A 24,265-nucleotide genomic window follows, 5' to 3' on the forward strand; every position below is an offset into this window, starting at 1 on the left:
ATGAAAAATAAAATATTTTAAGAAGAGTAACAACATTAAAATAAATATCTCCTATCTAAACTAAATAAACTTTAACAAAACAAGAGGAAGAGAAATTAAGGTAGAATAGTGTGCCCAAGTGTACCCTCAAGCAAGAGAACTCTAACCCAAGACAGCGGAAGACCATGGTACAGAGTCTATGGCAATACCCAAGACTAGAAAACAATGGTTTGATTTTGGAGTGTCCTTCTCCTAGAAGAGTTGCTTACCATAGCTAGAGAGTCTCTTCTACCCTTACCAAGAGGAAAGTGGCCACTGGACAATTACAGTGCGGTAGTTAACCCCTTGGGATTGTTTGGTAATCATAGTACTGTCAGGTGTATGAGGACAGAGAATATGTAAAGAATAGGCCAGACTATTCAGAGTATGTGTAGGTAAAGGGAAAACGAACCGTAACCAGAGAGAAGGATCCAATGTAGTACTGTCTGGCCAGTCAAAAGACACCATACCTCTCTAGTGGTAATATCTCAATGGGTGGCTGGTGCCCTGGCCAACCTGCTACCTGTGCTTGATTAAGCAGGAGGTATATGTGATTTCAAAATCCTAACCTAGTCCTCTACCTCAAAACCTGATTGTCTTCAAGGTACTGGATTGGGGGAAAAGCAAGGATTTTGCAATATAAGTATCTGAACCAAAGTAAGAGATTGAGGCTTGCACGAAAGTAATCGACTATAATGCACTGTGTACCATCACCTTTACAGATGATACACCAGAAATCCTAGGTATCTTAGAATTTAGCCAGGGGTTTGAAATTGGATAGGTTAGGCTATGAACAATGCCATTGCTGAAGGAGCATTAGCACCCTCAGATTGCAGTTAGCTTGAACACCAACTTCTATACCATCTAAATCCACTATTTTTGCCTTCTCTGGATTATTCCCTCATTACTCTATAACTACTAGGTAAAACTAATTTGATTAATGGATCTGATTAATTTAATTAGTAGATTTACCTTAAATTCTAACTCTCATTTTTTCTTTAAATTCCGAATAAAAGATTCTGATAATTGGGGTTGATATCTTGTATAAGAAACTTTATCTTTTTTCCTATGCATAGAAGTATATACCCCTGAAGTTTGAACCTCCTTGACTTTATCTGGGTATCACTTGACAATCTCTTTTAACAAAATAGCAAAGAGAGAATCATCTTCCCAATCATTACTACCGTCTTGCTCTGCAACGGAATCCCTAGAAACCTGCTAGGCTTGAATCTGAGTTTAAGAGAAAGATCCTTTTGCCCTTTAATAGAATAGGATCTCTTGCCATGTTAAATGATGGCATAATATAGTTCTCCGCAAATCAGAGGATTGGCTAGTCTATCACATGACCAGATTTGTCTGGTGACAAAGACAAAGGAAATAGGGAAGCAATTCATGGGGATTCACTCAATTCAGTAACAGGGATCTCAAAGTTAATATAAATGTTTGTGTTAAGTTTGAACTGTGCTTTCATTAGGATTCTTGTTACAGTATATACATAAAGCAATATCTATTGTATAAAACTAATTCAAAGAGAACTAATGTACTGTATGTGAAGTTAATTTGATAGTTGCAAGTTACTTCAAAGATTAATATTATATTTTTCTATATACCCGGTAGTAGGGATGCAGGTATGTTAATGTATGTATAGTGTAAACAAAGAAGAGCAGAAGTAAAAAAAAATGTTTTGGTTCCTAGAGCCTCAGAAAACCCTTACAACTTTTCATCTGTTCCCTATGTTACCAACTAGCATCACCTTGACCACTAATTTGCCTCTGACAGAAGTGAAGAATGCTTTGAGTGAATTTAAGGAGTCTAGAAATGTGACTTAGTAGTTTGGTTAAACTGCTTTAAAATAATAATAAAAACAATTATAATGCCCTCCATTTATATTAGTCTACAACCACTATTAACTTATATTAAACAGAATGGCACATTTTCTTAATGTTCAGTACATATAAACCCAAGTAAAATACTAAGCTTATGATTGCTATTTGTTCTACTAAACTACTAATAAGTTACTTACCTGAATGGTTAAGAATATTTTTTGCTAGTTCCTTCCGCTTCATGTATGCTTTGTTCTGCTCTTGATGAGGTATAAACCATAACTTTTCTGCTTTCTCAATTAGGTCATGAACCTTAGAATTTTCACCATTTCCACTTTTCCAACCATCTGTATTTCCATCCAGCCCAAATGCGTGATGTTCTGGAAGGTTTGGCTGATCTGTTTTGAATGGTTGGTTTCCATGAGATTCTTGCTCTTTACAAAATGTGGTGCTGGAGAAGGAACTTGAATATGAGGCACTCTGAGAGTTGCTCTGACCCTGAGAAGTATTTGCACTTGGAAGATTAAACTCACTTTTCACAGGTGGTGAAGTTGGTGGAGGTGGTAGTGGCAGTGGTGGTGGTGGGGGTGCAGCTGGTAAAGGTAGCAAAGGTGGAGTATTGGGAAAAAAATTTCCAGTTTGTTCTAAAGGACTATAGTCTTGGGAATCATTACAAATTTCTGGTGTAAATGAGTAACTTAAATGAGATCCAGATGCCGACTGAGTATCTGACAAATAACGTAAGGGTGGTAGGGGTAATGTTGAAGATGCAGAAGTTGGATATGCCGGAGGAGCTCCCATGTTGCTTTTATGATCTATCAAAATATTTGAAAGGTTCTGCCCATCATATCTAGACGTGTGATGATATAAAGAATAATCTTCTGGAGTTGAATGCTGCTGGGAATGTAAATTGTCATGAGTGCTTGATGACGAATGACTAGCAGATGAGAAAGACAGTGCATTTTGAAAATGTGCTTCATAAGAAGGAGGACTCAAAGACCTTTCTGCAGATAAATCAACAGAATTAAATTTGTCTCCATTACAGGGATGCTGCTCTGGAGTTAAACTTTTACCAACCCCTCCATGCTGTAGTTCATCAACTGCACCTGAATGATGATCAGAATTATCAGTATACATGTTTACATTAGCAGATGCATAATGAGATGAGGAAGACAGATGTGGAAATGAATACGGAGGAAGAAGCGGTGACTGACAATCCTTATCAAAATCACTGCCAATATGCTGTGAAATAACTGGTGTAGTGTCAGGTGACTGACAATAACTGGGGTGATGTGGAGAATCACTGTATCCTTGTGGATTTGGAAAATGGTGCCGTAAAGACTGAGGATTCTGTAAACTAACTCCTGAATGTGATGTAGACATTGAAGGAGTCATTCCTTGAGGGGATGTATATATTTGTTGGTGTGAATGGGAATATGACGATGATGATGCTTGTGGAGAAGGACTGTAAAAGGTTTGCTGAGGGGATTGTGTATATAGGGATGCTTGTGGAGACATATCATAAAGCGAAGTGTGTGATGGTGCAGCATATGAACTGGGCTGAGGTGAATGAATGCTGTTGTACGAGTTCATCTGTGGAGATTGGCTGAATGATGCTACTGGTGTTAAGGAACTGGAGTATGGTGAAGCCTGTTGAGAAGCTACAGGATATGAACCTTGTGATGAATATGGCATAGGAGTTACACTCGGAGAATCAGGGCATGGTGCTGATTTAGTAACATACGAATGAGAACATTCCTGTAATGACTGATTGCACGACTGAGAATTAGAAGTGTCGGACATCACTGGGACAGAAGAAAATAGAGGTGGTCCCATATTTTCATCACTGGTGCTAACTTTTTGGACTGCAGTCTGCACCTCAACATGGGGAGATGGAGAAGACAACTGGACATGAGTATTTGTTGAAGCAGCAAGGCCAGAGACAGAGCTTTGTGGCTGAATGTTTTGAGACTGAGCTGATGATGAAAGGGACTGAGAATAGTCAGAAGAGCCATAATTTCCTGGGTAAGAGGAAGGCAGGTGTGGTGATGAAAGTGCCATATGATATTTCATTGAATGAGGTGAAGAATATAGTGGTGGATCCAATGTTGGAGTGATGGACCTTGAATAACTTGGAGTAACATTGGTAGGTTTAAATTGTGTCACGGAACACTCAGGTGTTCTAACATAGGAACATTTTGAAGAATCAGTAGGAGAATGCCTCCCACTCTTAGTAGTACACAGTTGAAGCTGAGTACTTAGGTGATTAGTAACTGAATTTGAAGTGTGAATAGTACACTCAGATTTTATGGAACACGTTAATGATTTTGAAGGCACTGTTGGGTTACATGTTAAATAAGTACCAGATGCATTACATAAGGGGTCATTAGATTCAATATAACCAGTAAATTGAGGTGGAGTAGAAGGCTCTCTTTCCTTCACAGCTTGCTGGGCCTTTAGTGATGAAGAGCTTTCACTAGGTAGTTTTTCTACTAAACATACTTTTCTTTTATCATTCTGCCTGAGACTGACTTGAGAAGGTTTACCGGAATGTTCACGAAGTAAGCTAGGGTAAGGGGGAGGAGGATGGAGAGGAATATCTTGCTCTGAAGGGTAAAGGTCACTAGGCTGTGATACCATTTCCTTTGAGGTTCTCTGTTGTAAACACCGAGAGGAGTCATCTTTCTTGTTAAGACAAACATTACTAAAACTATTACTAACACATTCCTTTCCACTACCCTCCATAAACCTAGAACTGTCATTGTTGCTTTTTCTTTTCCTATCACCTTTAGCAAATGTCTTCCTTTTTCTTCTTTTAATGTCTGTTACAAGACCAGTAGGATCACCTTCATTCATTGGACTTATAACCTTCTTCTCACATATTTTGCGGTGTGCATTTTTACTAATACCAAGATAACTTCCGGTTTTTTGTAAAATAATATTACACTTTTTATCACTATCAATCTTTAAGGCATCTCTGGAAATTAATGGGGAGGACTGTGAGATAAGGGGTGATGACAAGAAATTAGATGCTGGAGGACTAATTATTATCAATGTTTGTGCATCTACATGAGAGCCTTTGGGAAGGATATTTTTCACATTTGATCTCTTCAGTCCCATTCCTTCATTTATCCTATCTTTCACAAAACTATTTCTAGCTTGATCTGACTTTCCATTTGGCAATGTCTGCTGCACTCCAGAAACCTGAAAGAAGTATATGCATAAATTTCATGAACTCTAAATCTCATTACCCTTTTACCAATACCTATTTACATACAAAAACTAAAAAAAAAAATATAAAAACTATTTGAAAAAGGAATTTTTCATTTAAAAAAATCATCAATTTAATAATGTACTTATCAACTACTGTACCTGTATTTCATTTGGTATCTTAAGTGCAAGCTCAATGAAATTAGGAAAAAAAGTTTTTCATGGTATTAAAACTAGCCTGTCCAATAGGTGACTCATTAATGGCATTTGTTTCTTCATAAACTACCACTTTAATACTGAGCAGACTATACTGTGTAGATGTGAGAAGGTGAATACTGTATATTATATGAAAACTTTATAAATATTTAGACAATCATTTTCAAAATGAAAAATTGGCTAATTTAAATTAATCTTACCCAGTATCTATTTGCTGATTAAAATACTTTTCTAAATGGAATGATAGTGATCAACTTGAGGGCTAGTGAAAAACCAACTTCACCGGACAACGAAGGAATCTAATACAGTACAGTATAAGAATATTTCTTTAAATATTTTTTGTCCGTAATTTTATCCTTTGTTGCTTTTCCTGCATTAGGAAAGGAAGAAACCACATAGTGGACTTAGTATATGTAGGTAGTAAGGGTCAGCCCTGTGCATGGGATGTGTTGTACACTGACAGATGGGCTAGCAATAAAAATAATAAAACCTAATTAGGGGCAAGGATGAAGAATCAAGCAAGCAGTAAGGAAGGCATACAAGTAGCCAAACAGTTGCATTAGCCTAAAAATCCAAGAGTTTAAGAGACCCTGGACAGATATATATCAGAGGAGCCAAACCAGCGAGAGCACTTATTTAGGCTAACAAGTGGTTGTGGGAAACAAGCAAAGATGCCAAGCATGTACAAAGGCTTACTACGGGAGGAGCCAATTACATAGAATAGTGAAGTCAGGGAGTGATAACAATCCACTACAGGTGTTCACAGCCCATCAAGGTGTGCAATACATAAAAAGCAAAGTTAGAGTTATCAGATTTCTTGCTATAGTACCACCCGAGGGACCACTTTAAACATAAAGATGAAAATTAAACAAAACCACCTCTAACAAATTATGGGGCATGAAGTTGAATCCTAACAAAACTCAAAGTATAATTGTAAGTAGGTCGAGCACAGTGGCTACTTAAACATCCAGATCTCTGCATTGATAATGTTTCTTTAACTCTTTACGACTCTTAAAATTTTAGTTGTGATTCTTGACAGCAAATTTACCTTTGAGAAAAACATTATGTATGTCTCTTCTTCAATTACACAAAAATTGGCTTATTAAGAAAGTATTTCAAGATTTTCAGTGATCACCCTGTTCTGAAGAAGTGTTTTAATTCTTTCATTGTACCTTGTTTCGAGTATTGTTCTCTTGTCTGATCTTTGGCTCCTGATTCTCATCTTAAATTTTTGGACAGGAACTTACAGTCTATTACATTTCTTACTCCTGATCTAGATATTAATCTCTGGCACGGTCATTCAATTAGTTCGTTATGCATGTTGCATAAGATTATTCCTAATTCTGACCATCCTTTACTTTCAGATCTTCCCAGACAGTACCATCCTGTTAGTAATATGATATTTTAATTATAAAATAAATTTTTGAATATACTTACCCGGTGAATATATAATAGCTGCAACTCTGCGGCTCGACAGAAAACACACTCAAAAAAACTCGCGAGCGATCGCTATGAAGGTTGTGGGTGTGCCCACCAGCGCCAACTGTCGGCCAGATACCACTCTTGTATGTAAACAAAACCTTCAATTCTTCTCGACCCGCTGCGTCTCTATTGGGGAGGAAGGGAGGGTCATTTAATTTATATATTCACCGGGTAAGTATATTCAAAAATTTATTTTATAATTAAAATATCATTTTTAAATATTTAACTTAGCCGGTGAATATATAATAGCTGATTCACACCCAAGGAGGTGGGTAGAGACCAGAGTTAATTATGTTTACAGCGTATAAGCTAAGAGTTTTTTCATTTTGACAGTTATCAATATAACAAAATCAAAATATATAGGTACCTGGTAAGGAAGTTGACTTAGACGATTACTCTGCCTTGTAAGTCTGTCTTCCTCACGGAGCCCAGCGATCCTCTTAGGATGCTGAAAGACTCCCAGGAGCTGAAGTACCAAGGGCTGCAACCCATACAACAGGACCTTTGAATGAGAATCTAGTCAACATAATTGATAGGCGTATCCCTTCTCGTGTGCTAAGGTACCGAGTGAAGGACAAACCGTGGTTCAATGATGATTGTAGACGTGCTTTTTTGGAGAAGCAGGAGGCCTATCAACTTTGGAAGGGTAACAGATCAGATTTGACCTGGAACAACTATACTCAGCTTCGAGCTTTTGCTCAGAGAGTTTATGCCTCAACTGAAAAGGAGTACAATTTAACCATAAAAGAAACACTTTCTGGTACAACTCAGGAACATAAATGGTGGTCTACCCTTAAATCTGCACTCTTTGGTGTAGATGCAACAGTTCCTCCTTTACTTAAACCAGATGGTTCAGTCACTCACTGTCCAAAGGAAAAGGCAACCCTTTTGGCTGATGTTTTTGACAGTAAACAGAATAATGAAAAACTTGAACTTCCTCATTCCTGTTTTCCTGAGGCTAAACTAACTAGTTTAGCTTTTCGATCTCGTGAGATTAAAGCTCTGTTGATGGACCTTGATGCTTATGGAGGTGTTGACCCAAATGGTATTTTTCCTTTGTTTTTTATAAAGACAGCAGATTTCTTAGCTCCAAAGTTATCTGTTATTTTGCGCAAGTTAGCAAGAAGAGGAGCTTTTAGCACTAGTTGGAGAATTGGAAATGTTACTCCTCTATGTAAATGTGTTTGTGGTAGCTCAAGTCCCACTGATTACCGCCCAATTTCCATAACTCCCATATTATCTAAAGTTTTTGAACGTCTTCTGGCAAAACGTCTTAATAGGTTTGCTGAAGGTAATCATCTACTCCCTAGTTTGCAATTTGGTTTTCGTAAAGGCCTTGGAGCATGTGATGCCCTTCTTACAATCTCCAATGCTGTACAGAAATCCCTTGATTGTGGTCGGGAAGTTCGTATGATTGGCCATGATTTTAGTGCTGCCTTTGACCGTGTTAATCATGAGGCCCTTGTTTTCAAACTGAAACAGTTGGGAGTGGGTGGGTCGTTTCTTAGCATTATTATTGATTTTTTAAGTAATAGATCTCAAAGAGTTGTTGTTGATGGGCACCATAGTGATTATAGGAATGTGATATCCGGTGTTCCACAGGGTAGTGTTCTTGGCCCATTACTTTTCATACTATATACACATGACATGTGGTTTGGCCTAGAAAACAAGCTTGTTGCATATGCAGATGATGCTACTCTCTTTGCATCAATTCCATCCCCTGAATGTAGATCTAGGGTTGGTGAATCCCTTAATAGAGATTTAGCTAGAATTAGTGCATGGTGCAAATTATGGGGTATGAAGATGAATCCTAACAAAACTCAAAGTATGATTGTAAGTAGGTCAAGGACGGTGGTTCCTCAACATCCGGATCTCAGTATTGATAATGTTTCTTTAAATATGTATGACTCTTTCAAAATTTTAGGTGTGATTCTCGACAGTAAATTTACTTTTGAGAAACATATAAGGTCTGTGTCTTCTTCAATTTCACAAAAAATAGGCTTATTGAGAAAGTCTTTCAAGATTTTCGGTGATCAATCTATTCTGAAGAAGTGTTTTAATTCTTTCATTCTACCTTGTTTTGAGTATTGTTCTCCTGTCTGGTCTTCAGCTGCTGATTCTCATCTTAATTTGTTGAACAGAAACTTACGGTCTATTAAATTTCTTATTCCTGATCTAGATATTAATCTCTGGCACTGTCGTTCAATTAGTTCATTATGCATGTTGCATAAGATTTTTCACAACTCTGACCATCCTTTACATTCAGATCTCCCTGGACAATTCTATCCTGTTCGTAATACTAGGCAGGCAGTTAATTCTAATAGCCAGGCCTTCTCCATCACGAGGTTCAATACTACGCAGTATTCTAGAAGTTTTATTCCAGCTGTGACCAAGTTGTGGAATGATCTTCCTAATCGGGTGGTTGAATCAGTAGAACTTCAAAAGTTCAAAGTTGGAGCAAATGCTTTTTTGTTGACCAGGTGGACATAGTCTTTTTATAGTTTATTTATGACATATTTGTTTTTGATGTTGTTGATAGTTTATTATATGACATGTCTGTTTTGACGTTTCTTATTTTAGAATGATTTATTGTTAATTTGTTCTCTTCATTTATTTATTTCCTTATTTCCTTTTCTCACTGGGCTATTTTTCCCTGTTGGAGCCCCTGGGCTTATAGCATCTTGCTTTTCCAACTAGGGTTATAGCTTGGATAGTGATAATAATAATAATAATAATAATCTGGGCGCTCTCAAGAAATGACTTTGACCACCCGCCAAATCAACCAGGATGCGAAAGGCTTCTTAGCCTTCCGAACAACCCATAAAACAATATTAAAAACATTTCAAGAGACAGATTAAAAGGATATTGGAATTAGGGAAGTGTAGTGGTAGAACCCTCACCCACTACTGCACTCGCTGCTACGAATGGACCCAGTGTGTAGCAGTACTCGTAAAGAGTCAGGACATCTATTAAGTAAAATGACTCGAACATTGACTTGCTTCTCCAAAAGTCGCGTCCATAATACTTTGCAGAGATTTATTTTGCTTGAAGGCCACGGAGGTTGCTATATCTCTAACTTCGTGCGTCTTAACCTTGAGCAAACATCGGTCTTACTCATTCAAGGGAGAATGAGCTTCTCGTATTAAAAAAATCTGATAAAATATGACAAAGCATTCTTTGACATAGGCAATGAAGGTTTCTTAACTGAGCACCATAATGCCTCAGATTTACCTCGTAATGACTTAGTACGGGCTAAATCGAACTTAAGAGCTCTAACAGGACATAATACTCTTTCCAGTTCGTTGCCTACGATCTCTGATAAGCAAGGAATATCAAAAGATTTAAGCCAAGGACGAGAAGGCAGTTCATTTTTGGCCAGGAAACCAAGTTGAAGTGAACAAGTGGCTTTTTTCTGTAGAAAAGCCGATGTACTTACTGAAGGCATGAAGTTAACTAACCCTTTTAGCCGAAGCCAAGCACACTAGGAAAAGTGTCCTGAGGGTGAGATCCTTCAGGGAGGCTGAATGTAATGGCTCAAACCTGTCTGACATGAGGAACCTTAGGACCACGTCTAAGTTCCATCCAGGAGTTGCCAAACGACGTTCCTTAAAGGTCTCGAAAGACTTAAGGAGATCTTGGAGATCTTTATTGTTGGAAAGATCTAAGCCTCTATGTCGAAAGACCGAAGCCAACATGCTCCTGTAGCCCTTAATCGTGGGAGCTGAAAGGGAGCGAACCTTTCTCAGATGTAAAAGAAAATCTGCGATTTGGGCTACAGAGGTACTGGACAAGGACACAGATGCTGACTTGCACCAGTCTCGAAAGACTTCCCACTTCGACTGGTATACTCTAATGGTAGAAGCTCTCCTAGCTCTTGCAATCGCACTGACTGCCTCCTTCGAAAAGCCTCTAGCTCTTGAGAGTCTTTCGATAGTCTGAAGGAAGTCAGACGAAGAGCGGGGAGGCTTTGATGGACATTCTTTACGTGGGGCTGACGTAACAGATCTACCCTTAGAGGAAGACTTCTTGGAAAGTCTACCAGCCATTGAAGTACCTCGGTGAACCACTCTCTCGCGGGCCAGAGGGTAGCAACCAACGTCAACCTTGTCCCTTCGTGAGAGGCGAACTTCTGCAGTACCTTGTTGACTATCTTGAATGGTGGGAATGCATATAAGTCCATAAAAGACCAATCCAGTAGAAACGCATCTATGTAGATTGCTTCTGTATCTAGGACTGGAGATTGGTAACCTTTTGGTCAACGAGGAGGCAAAGAGGTCTATGGTGGTTGACCCCAAGTAGCCCAAAGACTCTTGCCCACGTCCTTGTGGAGGGTCCATTCCGTGGGTATCACCTGACCCCTCCGACTGAGACAGTCTGCCAAGACGTTCAAGTCCCCCTGGATGAATCTCGTCAACAGGGAGATGCCTCGAATTCTTGACCATAAGAGAAGGTCCCTTGCGATCTCGAGCAGCGTGAAGGAGTGTGTGCCTCCTTGCTTGGAGATGTACGCCAAAGTTGTGGTGTTGTCTGAGTTGACCTCTACCACTTAGTTTCGAAGAAGCTTTCTAATATCATCAAGGCCAAGTGGACTACTAATAGCTCCTTGCCGTTGATGTGCATGCTCTTCTGACTGAAGTCCACAGACCCGAGCATTCCCGACCGTCCAGGGTCGCACCCCAACCCAAACCCGACGCGTCTGAGGACAACACGTGGTTTGGGTTCTTGACTGCTAGGGATAGTCCCTCTCTCAGACTGATATTGCTGTCCCACCATTTCAGGCATGCCTTTACTGGTTCGGAGACTGGGAATGATACCGTCTCTAATGTCTTGTCCTAGTTCCAGTGAGAGGCTAGATGGAACCGAAGAGGCAGAAGGGGTAGTCTCCCTAGTGAGACAAACTGCTCCAGGGATGAGAGAGTCCCTACGAGACTGTTCCAACTCCTGACTGAATAAACGTTTTCTTTTCAGCATTAGTTGGACTTCGAGCAGGGCTTGACTGCGAATCTCCATCCCCAAATATAGAATAATCTGGGATGGGATCAGTTGGGACTTTTAGGTTGACCAAAAGTCCCAACTCCCTGGCCAGACTCAGCGTCCAATGTAGATCCTGCAGACAGCGAAGACTGGACGATGCTCTGAGAAGCCAGTCGTCCAAGTACAGGGAGGCTTGGATCCCCGATAGATGGAGGGATTTTGCCACATTCCTCATGAGCCTCGTAAACACGAGAGACGCAGGACTAAGGCCAAAGCACAGGGCTCGAAACTGGTACCCCACATTCCTGTAAACAAACCTCAGAAACAGTTGGGAATCCGGGTGTATAGGAATGTGGAAGTATGCCTCCTGAAGGTCGAGAGAGACCATCCAGTCGCCTTCCATAAATGCTGTCAAGACAGCCTGGTAGACTTCATCGTGAAGTTTGTCTTGACAATGAACACATTGAGCGCTGGAGAGAGCCTATAAGGTTTGAGAAGTCTATCTGGGCAGAGGCAGGAACTCCCAAGCCGAGAACTTCTCTCGTGTCATATCAGACTTTCGCTCTATAAGCTAGCTTAAAAGTAGGAAAAGCAAAGGCTGTCTCCCCCAAACTCCTCCTGGTGATAAACCAGTCGCCTAGCAAACGTAAAGCTCTCTTAGAAGAGCGAGAGAGCACTAGCTTATAAAACAACGGCTTTGAAGTAGCTAGGCCTAGTGTAAGCTCTGACGTTTAGGCGAACGAGGAGCAGCAGTTACAAAAAAATCCGGACAAAGGTCCTTAAAAATCAGCATGATTTATTTAAAGTCCATAGGGGGCTAAGCAGCTTTAGGCTCCTCTCCGTCTGACAGAGTCCTCAAGGGAATATCAGTAGGAGGGGGAACAGCAACTTCCTCATCTGAAGGAACCTTGTCCGACAATAGCTGAGTCTAAAGCAAGGGAGAGACCTACCGTGGTGGCAATGCTTAACAAGCAGAGTCCACACACACTGGTGCATTAGTAGCGGACCAGGACGCAACGTCATGTAACTGCTTGACAGTCTGTGAACTGTCAACAACAACAGGAGCGTGAGGACGCACAGCGTCCACTCGAGACTGCTTTGACCGCCTAGTCTGAGCACACACACTGGTGCATTAGTAGCGGACCAGGACGCAACGTCATGTAACTGCTTGACAGTCTGTGAACTGTCAACAACAACAGGTGCGTGAGGACGCACAGCGTCCACTCGAGAACTGCTTTGACCGCCTAGTCTGAGCAGTCAAAACAACTCTAGAATGCGGAGGTTGACGCTCATCGTCAAAACAAGTCAACTCCGATTGTTGGCGAACGTCCTGAACGTCAACAGGAGCATCAGCAAGTGGCCTAACGTCCAAATGTGGCTGAAAATCCACACGAGACCGCATCGAGTGTGGTTCTAAACAACCTGACTGACGTGACTTGGCTACGCCAACGTCAACAGGACGCACAAAGGAACGTTAGGGTGGCTGAAGGCCAGGATCTCGATGAGATAAACGGCTAGGCTCAACGGACTTATCGGCAGAATAGTCTTCCATAAGGGAGGCAAGCTTATTCTGCATGTCTTGCCGTACAACCCATTCAGGATCAACGGGAATGGTTGCGGTAAGAGACGAGGGTAACGTCTGTGACTGCAAAACCTTGCCTACAAAAAAAACTCTCGGAGTCTGTGTTACGCTTTTGTTTAGGCGGCGAGCAGTCTACCGATGACTGCATAGGGTCAGAGCTGTCCTAATGGTTAAAACCAGGACGCTGGACCTGTCCTGAAAGGACTGACTTTCGCTTAAAGGGCCTCGAAACCTTGTTCCACGGTTTCTTATGCGAAAAGCCTTCGGATGACGAGGAGAAAAACGTCTCTCTCGCCTTATGGTAGGGGTGATCTTGGTAAGATACACCTGATACCATAGAGGGAACGTCTGTTCGCTGATCAAGGCCTCTCGAACCCATAAGTCGTACGACATTACTTCTCCCCTGGGCTTGGGAGCTTGCAAGAGGTCCCGGACTAGGCGAACGACAGGCACGAACAGACGAACCCTCGGTCGCAACACTGATAACACTTTGCGCAATATCACTTTATCACTAAGATTTTCTGTTTTGCACTTAATTCACTGAAATCGATTTTAACAATTCACATTAGGTATGAATAAAACTGATTTCTACCTGAAGTACGCAATTCTACCCTCTATCAAAAGGTTATAATTGCGAAATCAGTCGTATAATGTATAGAACATTAATACCAGCAAAAAACAGTAAACATATTTCAAGATAAAAAAAAAAAATCAGTGGCTGGGGAAGAGACTAAACACTAGTTCATTCAAAACTACGTTTTCAATCTCTCACCGTAAGTGCCTTGGGACGAGAATAAAAACTAAAAACGTTTTATCCTTTCTCCCCGTACAGAGACTAGGGACGAGAGTAACTCGAGAACAACGTTACTCGCTTGGGACGAGATAAAGATCGGAACGTTCTCTCTCCTCTCTCTCTCTCCGTCTCTATCTCTCTCTCTCTCTCTCTTGATTTCGCACCGAAGAGAAGAGCCCACTTACCTTTCGTCAATAAACAGGTTATTTGACCAAAGGAAAAAACTGAAAGGTTTTTCAATTAAAAGTTCCTTTAAAATAGTCTTTAAAACATTTAAGCTTTGAAAGAAAAAAGAACAAAACGTCAGAATCGATTTACTCTTTCTGCAAAGTGAAACCGTGATACTCTCTCTATCGTAACGATAGAGCGCAAACTGCGTAGTATAAATAAACTAAACGTTAGTTCATCTTTGAAACAGTACGAAGACTATTCAAAGAAAAAAAAAAAACTATCATAAAATATTTACTAAAAATATTTCATTTAATAAGTTTTAAATCATTAGCTCTGTAAAAGTTCTTTACGATTGAAAAGGGCTCAACGTTGTTTAACTTCGGTATCCAAGTTAGGACCGCCTACTCTTAGGAAAGGTCGCATATAAACAAATCATTAAAATTTATTTTGATGTTTATTATAAATGGAAAGCTAATCGAAGATGCCTAATAAAGGCGGTTGAGATATAAAATATATAGAGCAAAATCTATAATTAATTTATAACGTGATAAGATAATTGCTAAAAGCCTAAATCACACTTCCGTCTAAGGGAAGGGTCGGCCATTTAAAAGTCAAAGAAAGTCCATACTCTCTTTCTTGTCATCAAAAATTAAATCTATCCAAAAACGAGTTCAAGATTTAAGATGAAGATAAAACACCTGCACTGCAGAAGCTCAAACCAAAATGAAGTACTTCACCAAATATGTTGAGAAAACTCCAGGTTCTACAGCGAGTATTGATACGTCTTGTCGTCAACGTCGACAGAGAAGAATTGAAGGTTTTGTTTACATACAAGAGTGGTATCTGGCTGACAGTTGGCGCTGGTGGGCACACCCGCAACCTTCATAGCGATCGCTCGCGAGTTTTTTTTAGTGTGTTTTCTGTCGAGCCGAAGAGTTGCAGCTATTATATATTCACCGGCTAAGTTAAATATTTAAAAATTAGGTATGCAATTAGTCCTAAAAGTCATGCCTTCTCCCTGAAATTCAATGCTCTGCAAGCTAATATGTTTCTTGAATCTATCAAGTTATTCATGACTTGTAGCAAATGAAGTGCAATTTTCATCTAGATACTTTTTGTGTAGATCCTAAAATACAGTGAAGACTTGGCCTTCTCTTGGATAAGAATTTGGCTGATAGGATAGGAATCCTTTCATATGTTTGTTTTTCAATCCAAAGGAATAATAAACACTCCATTTCAACGTAAAATACGTCTCTCTTCACCTTGATGGTACAGTATAAGTTTTGAACAATGGAGCCTTTTCAGAATCACATCAAAATGTTATTTTTATTAGTAAAATAAATTTTTGAATATACTTACCCGATAATCATGTAGCTGTCAACTCCGTTGCCCGACAGAATTCTATGGAGGGATACGCCAGCTATCACAATACTAGAAGGGGGTGTACTTACCAGCGCCACCTGTGGCCAGGTACTATAGTACTTCTTGTTGACACCTCCTCAATTTTTCCTCGGTCCACTGGTTCTCTATGGGGAGGAAGGGAGGGTCAATTAAATCATGATTATCGGGTAAGTATATTCAAAAATTTATTTTACTAATAAAAATAACATTTTTCAATATTAAACTTACCCGATAATCATGTAGCTGATTCACACCCAGGGGGGTGGGTGAAAACCAGTGTACAAGATTAAAGGATAGCTAAGTATCCCATATTTCATATAACAGTTATCTCAAATAACAATGAAATAATAAGTACCTGGTAAGGAAGTCGAATTGAACCGTTACTCTGCCTCTTTTTTAAGTTCGTCTTCCTTACTGAGCGCAGCGTTCCTCTTGGAGGCTGAATCAACTCAAAGGTGCTAAAGTATATAGGGCTGCAACCCCTACTAAAGGACCTCTACACAACCTCTAACCCAGGCGCTTCTCAAGAATGAATTGACCACCCGCCAAATCAAAAGGATGCGGAAGGCTTCTTAGCCTACCGTAACAACCATAAAAACAACAATAAAAGCATTCAAGAGAAAGGTTAAAAAAGGTTATGGGATTAAGGGAATGTAGTGGCTGAGCCCTCACCTACTACTGCACTCGCTGCTACGAATGGTCCCAGGGTGTAGCAGTTCTCGTAAAGAGACTGGACATCTTTAAGATAAGATGATGCAAACACTGACTTGCTCCTCCAATAGGTTGCATCCATTATGCTCTGCAGAGAACGGTTTTTATTAAAGGCCATCGAAGTAGCTACGGCTCTTACTTCGTGGGTCCTTACCTTCAGCAATGCAAGGTCTTCCTCCTTTAAGTGAGAATGGGCTTCTCTAATCAGAAGCCTTATATAATACGAAACCCCGTTCTTGGACATGGGCCTCGAAGGTTTCTTGATGGCACACCATAAGGCTTCTGACTGTCCTCGAATAGGTTTAGACCTATTAAGATAATACTTGAGAGCTCTGACAGGGCAAAGAACTCTCTCTAGTTCGTTACCTACCATGTTGGAGAGGCTAGGTATTTCAAACGATCTAGGCCAAGGACGTGAAGGAAGTTCGTTCTTAGCTAAGAATCCGAGCTGAAAAGAACATGTTGCAGATTCGGTCGTGAAACCAATGTTCTTGCTGAAGGCATGAACCTCACTGACTCTCTTAGCTGTTGCAAGGCAGACGAGAAAAAGAGTCTTGAGGGTAAGGTCCTTGAAGGAAGCTGACTGGAGAGGTTCGAACCTAGGTGACATAAGGAACCTTAAGACTACGTCTAGGTTCCAGCCTGGAGTGGATAGACGACGCTCTTTAGAAGTCTCAAAAGACTTAAGGATGTCTTGAAGGTCCTTGTTGGAAGAAAGGTCCAAACCTCTGTGGCGGAGAACTGAAGCCAACATACTCCTGTACCCTTTAATCGTAGGGGCTGAAAGGGATCTCTCATTCCTAAGATGTAAAAGGAAGTCAGCTATTTGGGTCACAGAGGTATTGGTAGAGGATACTGCATTGGCTCTACACCAGCTCCGGAAGACTTCCCACTTAGATTGGTAGACTCTACGAGTGGAAACCCTTCTTGCTCTGGCAATCGCGCTGGCTGCCTCCTTCGAAAAGCCTCTAGCTCTAGCGAATCTTTCGACAGTCTGAAGGCAGTCAGCCGAAGAGCGTGGAGGTTTGGGTGCAACCTGTCTACGTGAGGTTGACGTAGAAGGTCCACTCTTAGAGGTAGAGTCCTGGGGACGTCGACTAGCCATTGAAGTACCTCTGTGAACCATTCTCTTGCAGGCCAAAGGGGAGCAACCAGCGTCAGCCGTGTCCCTTCGTGCGAGATAAACTTCTGAAGGACTTTGTTTATTATCTTGAACGGTGGAAATGCGTAAAGGTCGAGATGGGACCAGTTCAGCAGAAAAGCATCCACATGAACTGCTGCAGGGTCTGGAACTGGGGAACAGTACAGCGGAAGTCTCTTGGTCATGGAGGTGGCAAACAGATCTATGGTAGGTTGACCCCACAAGGTCCAAAGTCTGTTGCACACACTCTTGTGGAGGGTCCATTCCGTGGGAATGACCTGATTCCTTCTGCTTAGGCGATCTGCTGAGACGTTCATGTTCCCCTGAATGAACCTCGTGACTAAAGTGAGGTTTTGACTTCTTGACCAAATGAGGAGGTCCCCTGCGATCTCGTATAGGCTCCTCGAATGGGTCCCTCCTTGCTTGGAGATGTAAGCCAAGGCTGTGGTGTTGTCTGAGTTCACCTCCACCACCTTGCCTAGCAGGAGGGACTTGAAGTTCAGCAGGGCTAAATGAACTGCTAGTAGCTCCTTGCAGTTGATGTGGAGCGTTCCCTGTTCCTCGTTCCACGTTCCCGAGCATTCCCTTCCGTTCAAGGTCGCACCCCAGCCCGAGTCCGATGCATCTGAGAAGAGATGAAGATTGCGGGTCTGAATAGCCAACGATAGGCCCTCCCTGAGAAGGAGATTGGTCTTCCACCACAAGAGAGTGGTCTTCATCTCTTTGGTGACTGGGATAGAGACTGCTTCGAGAGTCAAACCCTTGTCCCAATGAGCTGCAAGATGGAATTGAAGAGGGCGGAGGTGGAGTCTCCCTAGCTCGACGAACAGAGCCAGCGATGAAAGGGTCCCTGTGAGACTCATCCACTGTCTCACCGAGCAACTGCTCCTCTTCAGCATGCTCATGATGCAATCTAGGGCTTGGCTTATCCTTGGGGCCGATGGAAAAGCCCGAAAATCCTGACTCCGAATCTCCATTCCCAGGTACACAATGGATTGGGAGGGAATGAGCTGAGACTTTTCTATGTTGACTAACAGACCCAGTTCTCTGATTAAGTCCAAAGTCCAGTTGAGACTCTCCAGACAGCGACGACTCGTGGAGGCTCTCAACAGCCAGTCGTCTAAGTAAAGGGAGGCTCTGATCTCCGATAAGTGGAGGAATTTTGCTATATTCCTCATCAGATGCGTGAACACCATAGGAGCTGTGCTTAGGCCAAAACACAGGGCTTGGAATTGGTAGACAACCTTTCCAAAAACGAATCTCAGGAAAGGTTGGGAGTCTGGATGAATAGGAACGTGAAAGTAGGCATCTTTCAGGTCCAACGAGACCATCCAGTCCTCCTGCCTGACCGCTGCTAGGACCGACTTCGTCGTCTCCATCGTGAACGTCTGCTTGGTGACATACGCATTGAGCGCGCTGACGTCCAGCACCGGTCTCCAACCTCCTGTCTTCTTGGCCACCAGAAAGAGACGGTTGTAGAAGCCCGGGGATTGATGGTCCCGGACTATAACCACTGCCTTCTTCTGTACAAGGAGCGACACCTCCTGGTGCAACACTAGCCTCTTGTCCTCTTCTTTGTAGTTGGGAGAGAGGTTGATGGGAGATGTGGTCAGAGGGGGTTTGCGGAAGAATGGTATCCTGTAACCCTCCCTCAGCCAACTGACAGACTGGGCGTCTGCACCTCTCTTTTCCCAGGCTTGCCAGAAGATCTTGAGTCTGGCTCCTACTGCTGTCTGGAGATGCGGAGAGTCAGTTTTTTCCTTTAGAAGCCTTGGAACTTTTCCTAGACTTGCTCCTGGAAGAGTCTGGACAGGAGCTTCCTCGGCTGGGGGCTCTACCACGAAAGGGCGGTATGAACCTCGTAGCAGGAGTATCAGCCACTGGGGTGCGATAAGTCCTGGGGACTGAGGTAGCAACCTTAGTCTTACGCGCCGATGAGGCCACAAGATCATGTGTGTCCTTTTGTATCAGGGCAGCGGACAAGTCCTTAACAAGCTCTTCGGGGAAGAGGAACTTCGAGAGCGGAGCGAAAAGGAGTTGAGACCTTTGACAAGGTGTGATGCTGGAGGAAAGGAAGGTACATAGCTGTTCCCTTTTCTTAAGAACCCCTGACACAAACATCGAAGCAAGCTCGCCAGATCCATCTCTAATGGCCTTATCCATGCAGGACATTAATAGCATGGCAGAATCCTTGTCCGCAGGGGAGGTCTTCTTGCTGAGGGCCCCCAGGCACCAGTCTAGGAAGTTGAACATCTCAAATGCTCTAAAAACACCCTTCAGGAAGTGATCAAGGTCTGAGAAGGTCCAGCAAACCTTAGAGCGCCTCATTGCTGTTCTACGAGGGGAGTCTACCAGACTTGAGAAGTCAGCCTGGGCAGAGGCAGGTACTCCCAAGCCTGGTTCCTCTCCTGTGGCATACCAAACGCCCGCTTTAGAAGTGAGCTTAGTCGGAGGAAACATGAACGAACTCTTTCCAAGGGGATGCTTAGTCTGCAACCATTCCCCTAAGATCCTTAATGCTCTCTTAGAGGACCTTGCTAGGACTAGCTTAGTATAAGTAGACTTAGCTGGCTGCATGCCCAGCGAAAACTCAGATGGCGGAGAGCGGGGGATAGCAGAGACAAAGTGGTCTGGGTATACCTCCCTAAACAGAGCCAAGACCTTACGAAAGTCAATAGAAGGTGGAGAAGACTTGGATTCATCCACGTCTGATGAGGGATCCAGGTGTGCCGCCTCATCATCAGACGCCTCTTCACCAGAGTGTAGCGAAGAGATCGGTAAGGTATGCTGAACAGCAGAATCAGCACGAGCTGGAACAACAACATTAGTGGTTTCCTCTTCAAGAGTCTGTTGAGGGAACACCTGAGGCTCAGACTGCAAAGGCTGAACAAAAGAAGTAGCAGAAGGTAGGCGCATGGGTGGAGGAGGCTGACTCCTAGCATGAGTGTCTGAACTCGAGGGTTGCGCTTGCTGAGTGGTTGGCGGATGCGCAGTAGCAAGTTCCTGAGGAACAAGTTGAGGTTCCTGAGGTGTGAGCTGTGAGCGATGAGGTAGTGGCTGCGCAGAACACAGTAATTGTCTCGCGAGTTGAGGCTCCTGAGGCGCAAGGCTAAGGTGTTGTGCTTGCCTTGAGGAGGGTTGAGCTCGCTGCAGCGAGAGCTGAGGAGACTGACTCATGGATGGGAGAGGTTGTTGTACCTCAAGAGAGTGTTGCCTCACTGGTGGAACTGCAAGTGGAAGCGGAGGAAGTAAGGTATAAGCTTCCTGTTCCCATTGCTGAGGTTGCCTTAAGGAAGGCGGAGGGAGCTGCACACCACTGGAAACAGTAAACTCAGAACGTGGTAAGGTATCCTGAGGAGCCTCAACATCGTACGCCTGGCAGGCAGTACTGCGGTCAGGCGGAGCGATCGCAGGAGGAGGCGTAACCTGCTCAGCCTGACACTCACGCATCAGGACCGCAAGTTGTGACTGCATGGACTGCAGTAGAGTCAACTTGGGGTCGGCAGACACTAAGGTCTGCTGAGGTAAAGCCTTAACAGCAGAGATCTGTTGTGGCAGAACCTTACTCCTCTTAGGCGGAGTGCATTCAACTGATGACTGCGGCGAGTCAGAGCTGATCCAATGACTGCAGCCCGGTTGAGTTCTTGAGGTCTGGACTCTGCGTTTGAGTGGTCTTGAGACCTGAGTCCAGCGTTTCTTCCCTGACAATTGCTCAGCAGACGAGTAAAAGACGGGCTCAATCGTCTGCAGGTGGGAGTGACGGTCTCTGGAAGACACGCCCGCAACCACCGAGGATACTTCTGTGCGCCGATCAAGGCCTGCCGAACCCTTTTGCCCTTCGACATTGCTTCTCCCCTGGGCTTGGGAGCTTGCAAGAGGTCCCGGACTGGGAGGACGACTGGCACGCACAGAAGTATCCTCACGCACCACACTGACACTGACACTAGCACTTGGCACTGCACTGACACTAGCACTCGTCACAGCACTGGCACTAATTCCACCCACTGCACTCTTGACCTTAAGTTCCTTGACTTCGGCCATAAGAGACTTATGATCATTAACCACTGACTCTACTTTATCGCCTAAGGCCTGAATGGCACGCAAAACAACAGACATATCAGGCTGAGGGCAAATAGTAGGTTCGGGGGTAGCCACTACAGGGGTAGGAAAAGGTAGGGGATCATGAGGTGAGGAAAAAAGTGAAGAGTGAGAAGAACTCCTCCTAACTCTCTCTCTCTCTAACTTGGTTGAATACTTAAGAAGACGGACAAAATCAAGTTCCGAAAGTCCGGCGCATTCCTCACATCGATCTTCTAACTGACAGGGCCTTTCCCTACAGTCAGAACAAGCGGTGTGAGGATCTACCGAGGCCTTCGGAATACGCCTATTACAAGACCTACATCGTCTATGGGTGGGGGCTTGTGAAATGTCAGACATCTTGAATCAAAAGAGTTAGCCAAGTGGGGTTTCAAAATCAAGCAAAAGATCGTTAACCGTTATATCAGGACTAAATAATAGCTATCTAAGCTAATATAGAAGTTTTCCAGTAAAGCGACAGCCGAAATCTGAGAGAATACTTCACCAAAAGCCGTGAAAATACTCGAAGATCATAAGCGTATCCCAGAACGTCTTGCCGGAAGCACGACAGAGGAAAAATTGAGGAGGTGTCAACAAGAAGTACTATAGTACCTGGCCACAGGTGGCGCTGGTAAGTACACCCCCTTCTAGTATTGTGATAGCTGGCGTATCCCTCCATAGAATTCTGTCGGGCAACGGAGTTGACAGCTACATGATTACAGTATCGGGTAAGTTTAATATTGAAAAATTTTAATTTATCTTTAATAGTTAAAGATTGAGGAGTAAATTTTCATATTGTTAAAAACCATTCATAAATTAATTGCTCAACTTTGCAAAGTAACAAAGCTAACAGTACTTCAATCAGGAGACATGCACATACCTATCCTGTATTATCGAAATGGAGTCATCATCCGTAGTGTTATTTTCTATACATTTCTAATATTTTCTGTGAATGTATACTACTGTAATATTTTCATATCTAATGTACATATTTCCCAATTTTATAAAGCAATTTTGTCTAGTGTTTTTAGCAACTTTTCATCGTTATTGTGCAATGAGACCAAAGTCAGGTTGCATATACAGGAGTTAAATTTTGTATTTAATATTTAAGGATGAGTGACGTAAAGTTGGAAATGATCTAAGGTGAAACAACTTAGAAAAAAAAGAAGAGTATTACTGAGGTTTCCACACCTCCCTACAAATTCCACGCAAGGACCCAACCTGAGAGGAGCCCAAAGAAACACAACGAGTCAAATTCATGGGAAGAAAAGAATAAGCTATAGTCTCCACAGCATCAGTTTTAACATAGTCAAAGCCAATTTCAAAGAGTCCTGCTTAGCCAGCAAGCCTTTTCTTCTAGGCAAACTCTTCCCACCATGGAAGACACAGCTACTATACACTACTTTCCCTCGTCACATTAGGATGGCTGCAAAGTCATGGCCCCTGCAAAGCACAAAGTAGATGGGGATCAATGGCAAGTTTCAACATAAATTTGCCACATTTTTTGGTGGCTTTTCCCAGGTACAAACGCATCTCCTTGCTGTTCTTCATTTACACTCTGAAAACAGAAAATGACCAATAGCCAAAAATAAATTGAGAGGGACAGTAACAGTAGACCTGCACTCACAGACGAAGTCAAAAGTGCTAGTCTCTCTGACTGCCAAGTTATAACTACCTAGTTAACGATTCACTGACTGTTCCAGCTTGAACTGAAGTCACACTCCTATCAATGGACAATGGTTTGTATATGTTCAGGAACAAATCAATAATCTATAGCTAGCAATCTTGTTAAAATACTATAATAATCTACAACCTCAATGTAAAATAGAAAAGTATATTGACAGAAAACTACTCACAGTTTTAGGTATCACAGTAGGGCAAGCAGTAAGCTTTGTAGTTGCCAAAGGCAGAATGACAGGAGCTGGCTGTGGTATACTCTGGACAGCAATACTGGAAGATGGCAATGTAATACTTTGGGAGTGTTCAAAACCCCCTCGCACTATTGGTGGAGCTAAAATTATTGTTGTTCCTGGAGTGGCTAGAACACTGCATACTTGTGACAATCCATTTCCACTTATTGCCGTCTTGGGAAGAATCTGGAAATCACAATCTTTTTATTAAAATGACAATTTTTTTTTTAATTAATTTGTATTTTTTCTAACTATATAAACCTGAGTTCTTTGCATAGGAGAATGATAACAGTGAAGCTGGAATATAGCAGTTAAAAATGATAACAAGGTGCCAACAACCGGCCAGTAGTTGCCTGCCGGTAGCAGGGAGTCAACAGCACCCCAGCTGACTCACTGACAAACCACTTCAATAGCAGCTGGGACTTTCTAGCTGCTAGGGAGTTGGTACTGGCCAGAAAATACAGTAGGAGTAAAAGACTCAGGTTTGTACCATGTATTAATGAAAAATACAAATAACTTTTTAAAAATTTGTCATTTGTTCCCATACAAACAAAAACCACCGTCCTTTACATAGGAGACTCATCCTTAGGCAGGAGGGATTCCCTTTTCCAACTGGCTGGAAAACTTAACCCGGGATAATCAAAACTTGTGCATCTATGATGCTGAAAGAGTTATGGATCCTACCATCATGTGTCCAAGTGGTTTAGTAATACTGTACCAGAAGGTTCACAGCCCTGGCTTCAAGGGTTGTTCTAA

The 24,265-nt window shown here is 42.4% G+C and overlaps 2 protein-coding genes across 4 annotated transcripts in view; both read right to left on the reverse strand.

Moving 5' to 3' along the window:
• Nucleotides 1–24,265, reverse strand: part of LOC137615345 (inactive phospholipase C-like protein 1) — a 1,261,629-nt gene that overhangs the window by 437,253 nt on the left and 800,111 nt on the right. The window lies entirely within an intron of this gene.
• Nucleotides 1–24,265, reverse strand: part of LOC137615344 (uncharacterized) — an 85,309-nt gene that overhangs the window by 32,377 nt on the left and 28,667 nt on the right. Inside the window, exons 3-4 of the mRNA XM_068345145.1 lie at nucleotides 23,456–23,695; nucleotides 2,042–5,045 (exon numbers count right to left, since the gene is read on the reverse strand). Coding sequence (XP_068201246.1) covers nucleotides 2,042–5,045; nucleotides 23,456–23,695 — 3,244 coding nt within the window. The remainder of the gene's footprint in view (nucleotides 1–2,041; nucleotides 5,046–23,455; nucleotides 23,696–24,265) is intronic.

Source organism: Palaemon carinicauda, chromosome 21, assembly GCF_036898095.1.
Source record: "Palaemon carinicauda isolate YSFRI2023 chromosome 21, ASM3689809v2, whole genome shotgun sequence".
Taxonomy (NCBI): domain Eukaryota; kingdom Metazoa; phylum Arthropoda; class Malacostraca; order Decapoda; family Palaemonidae; genus Palaemon; species Palaemon carinicauda.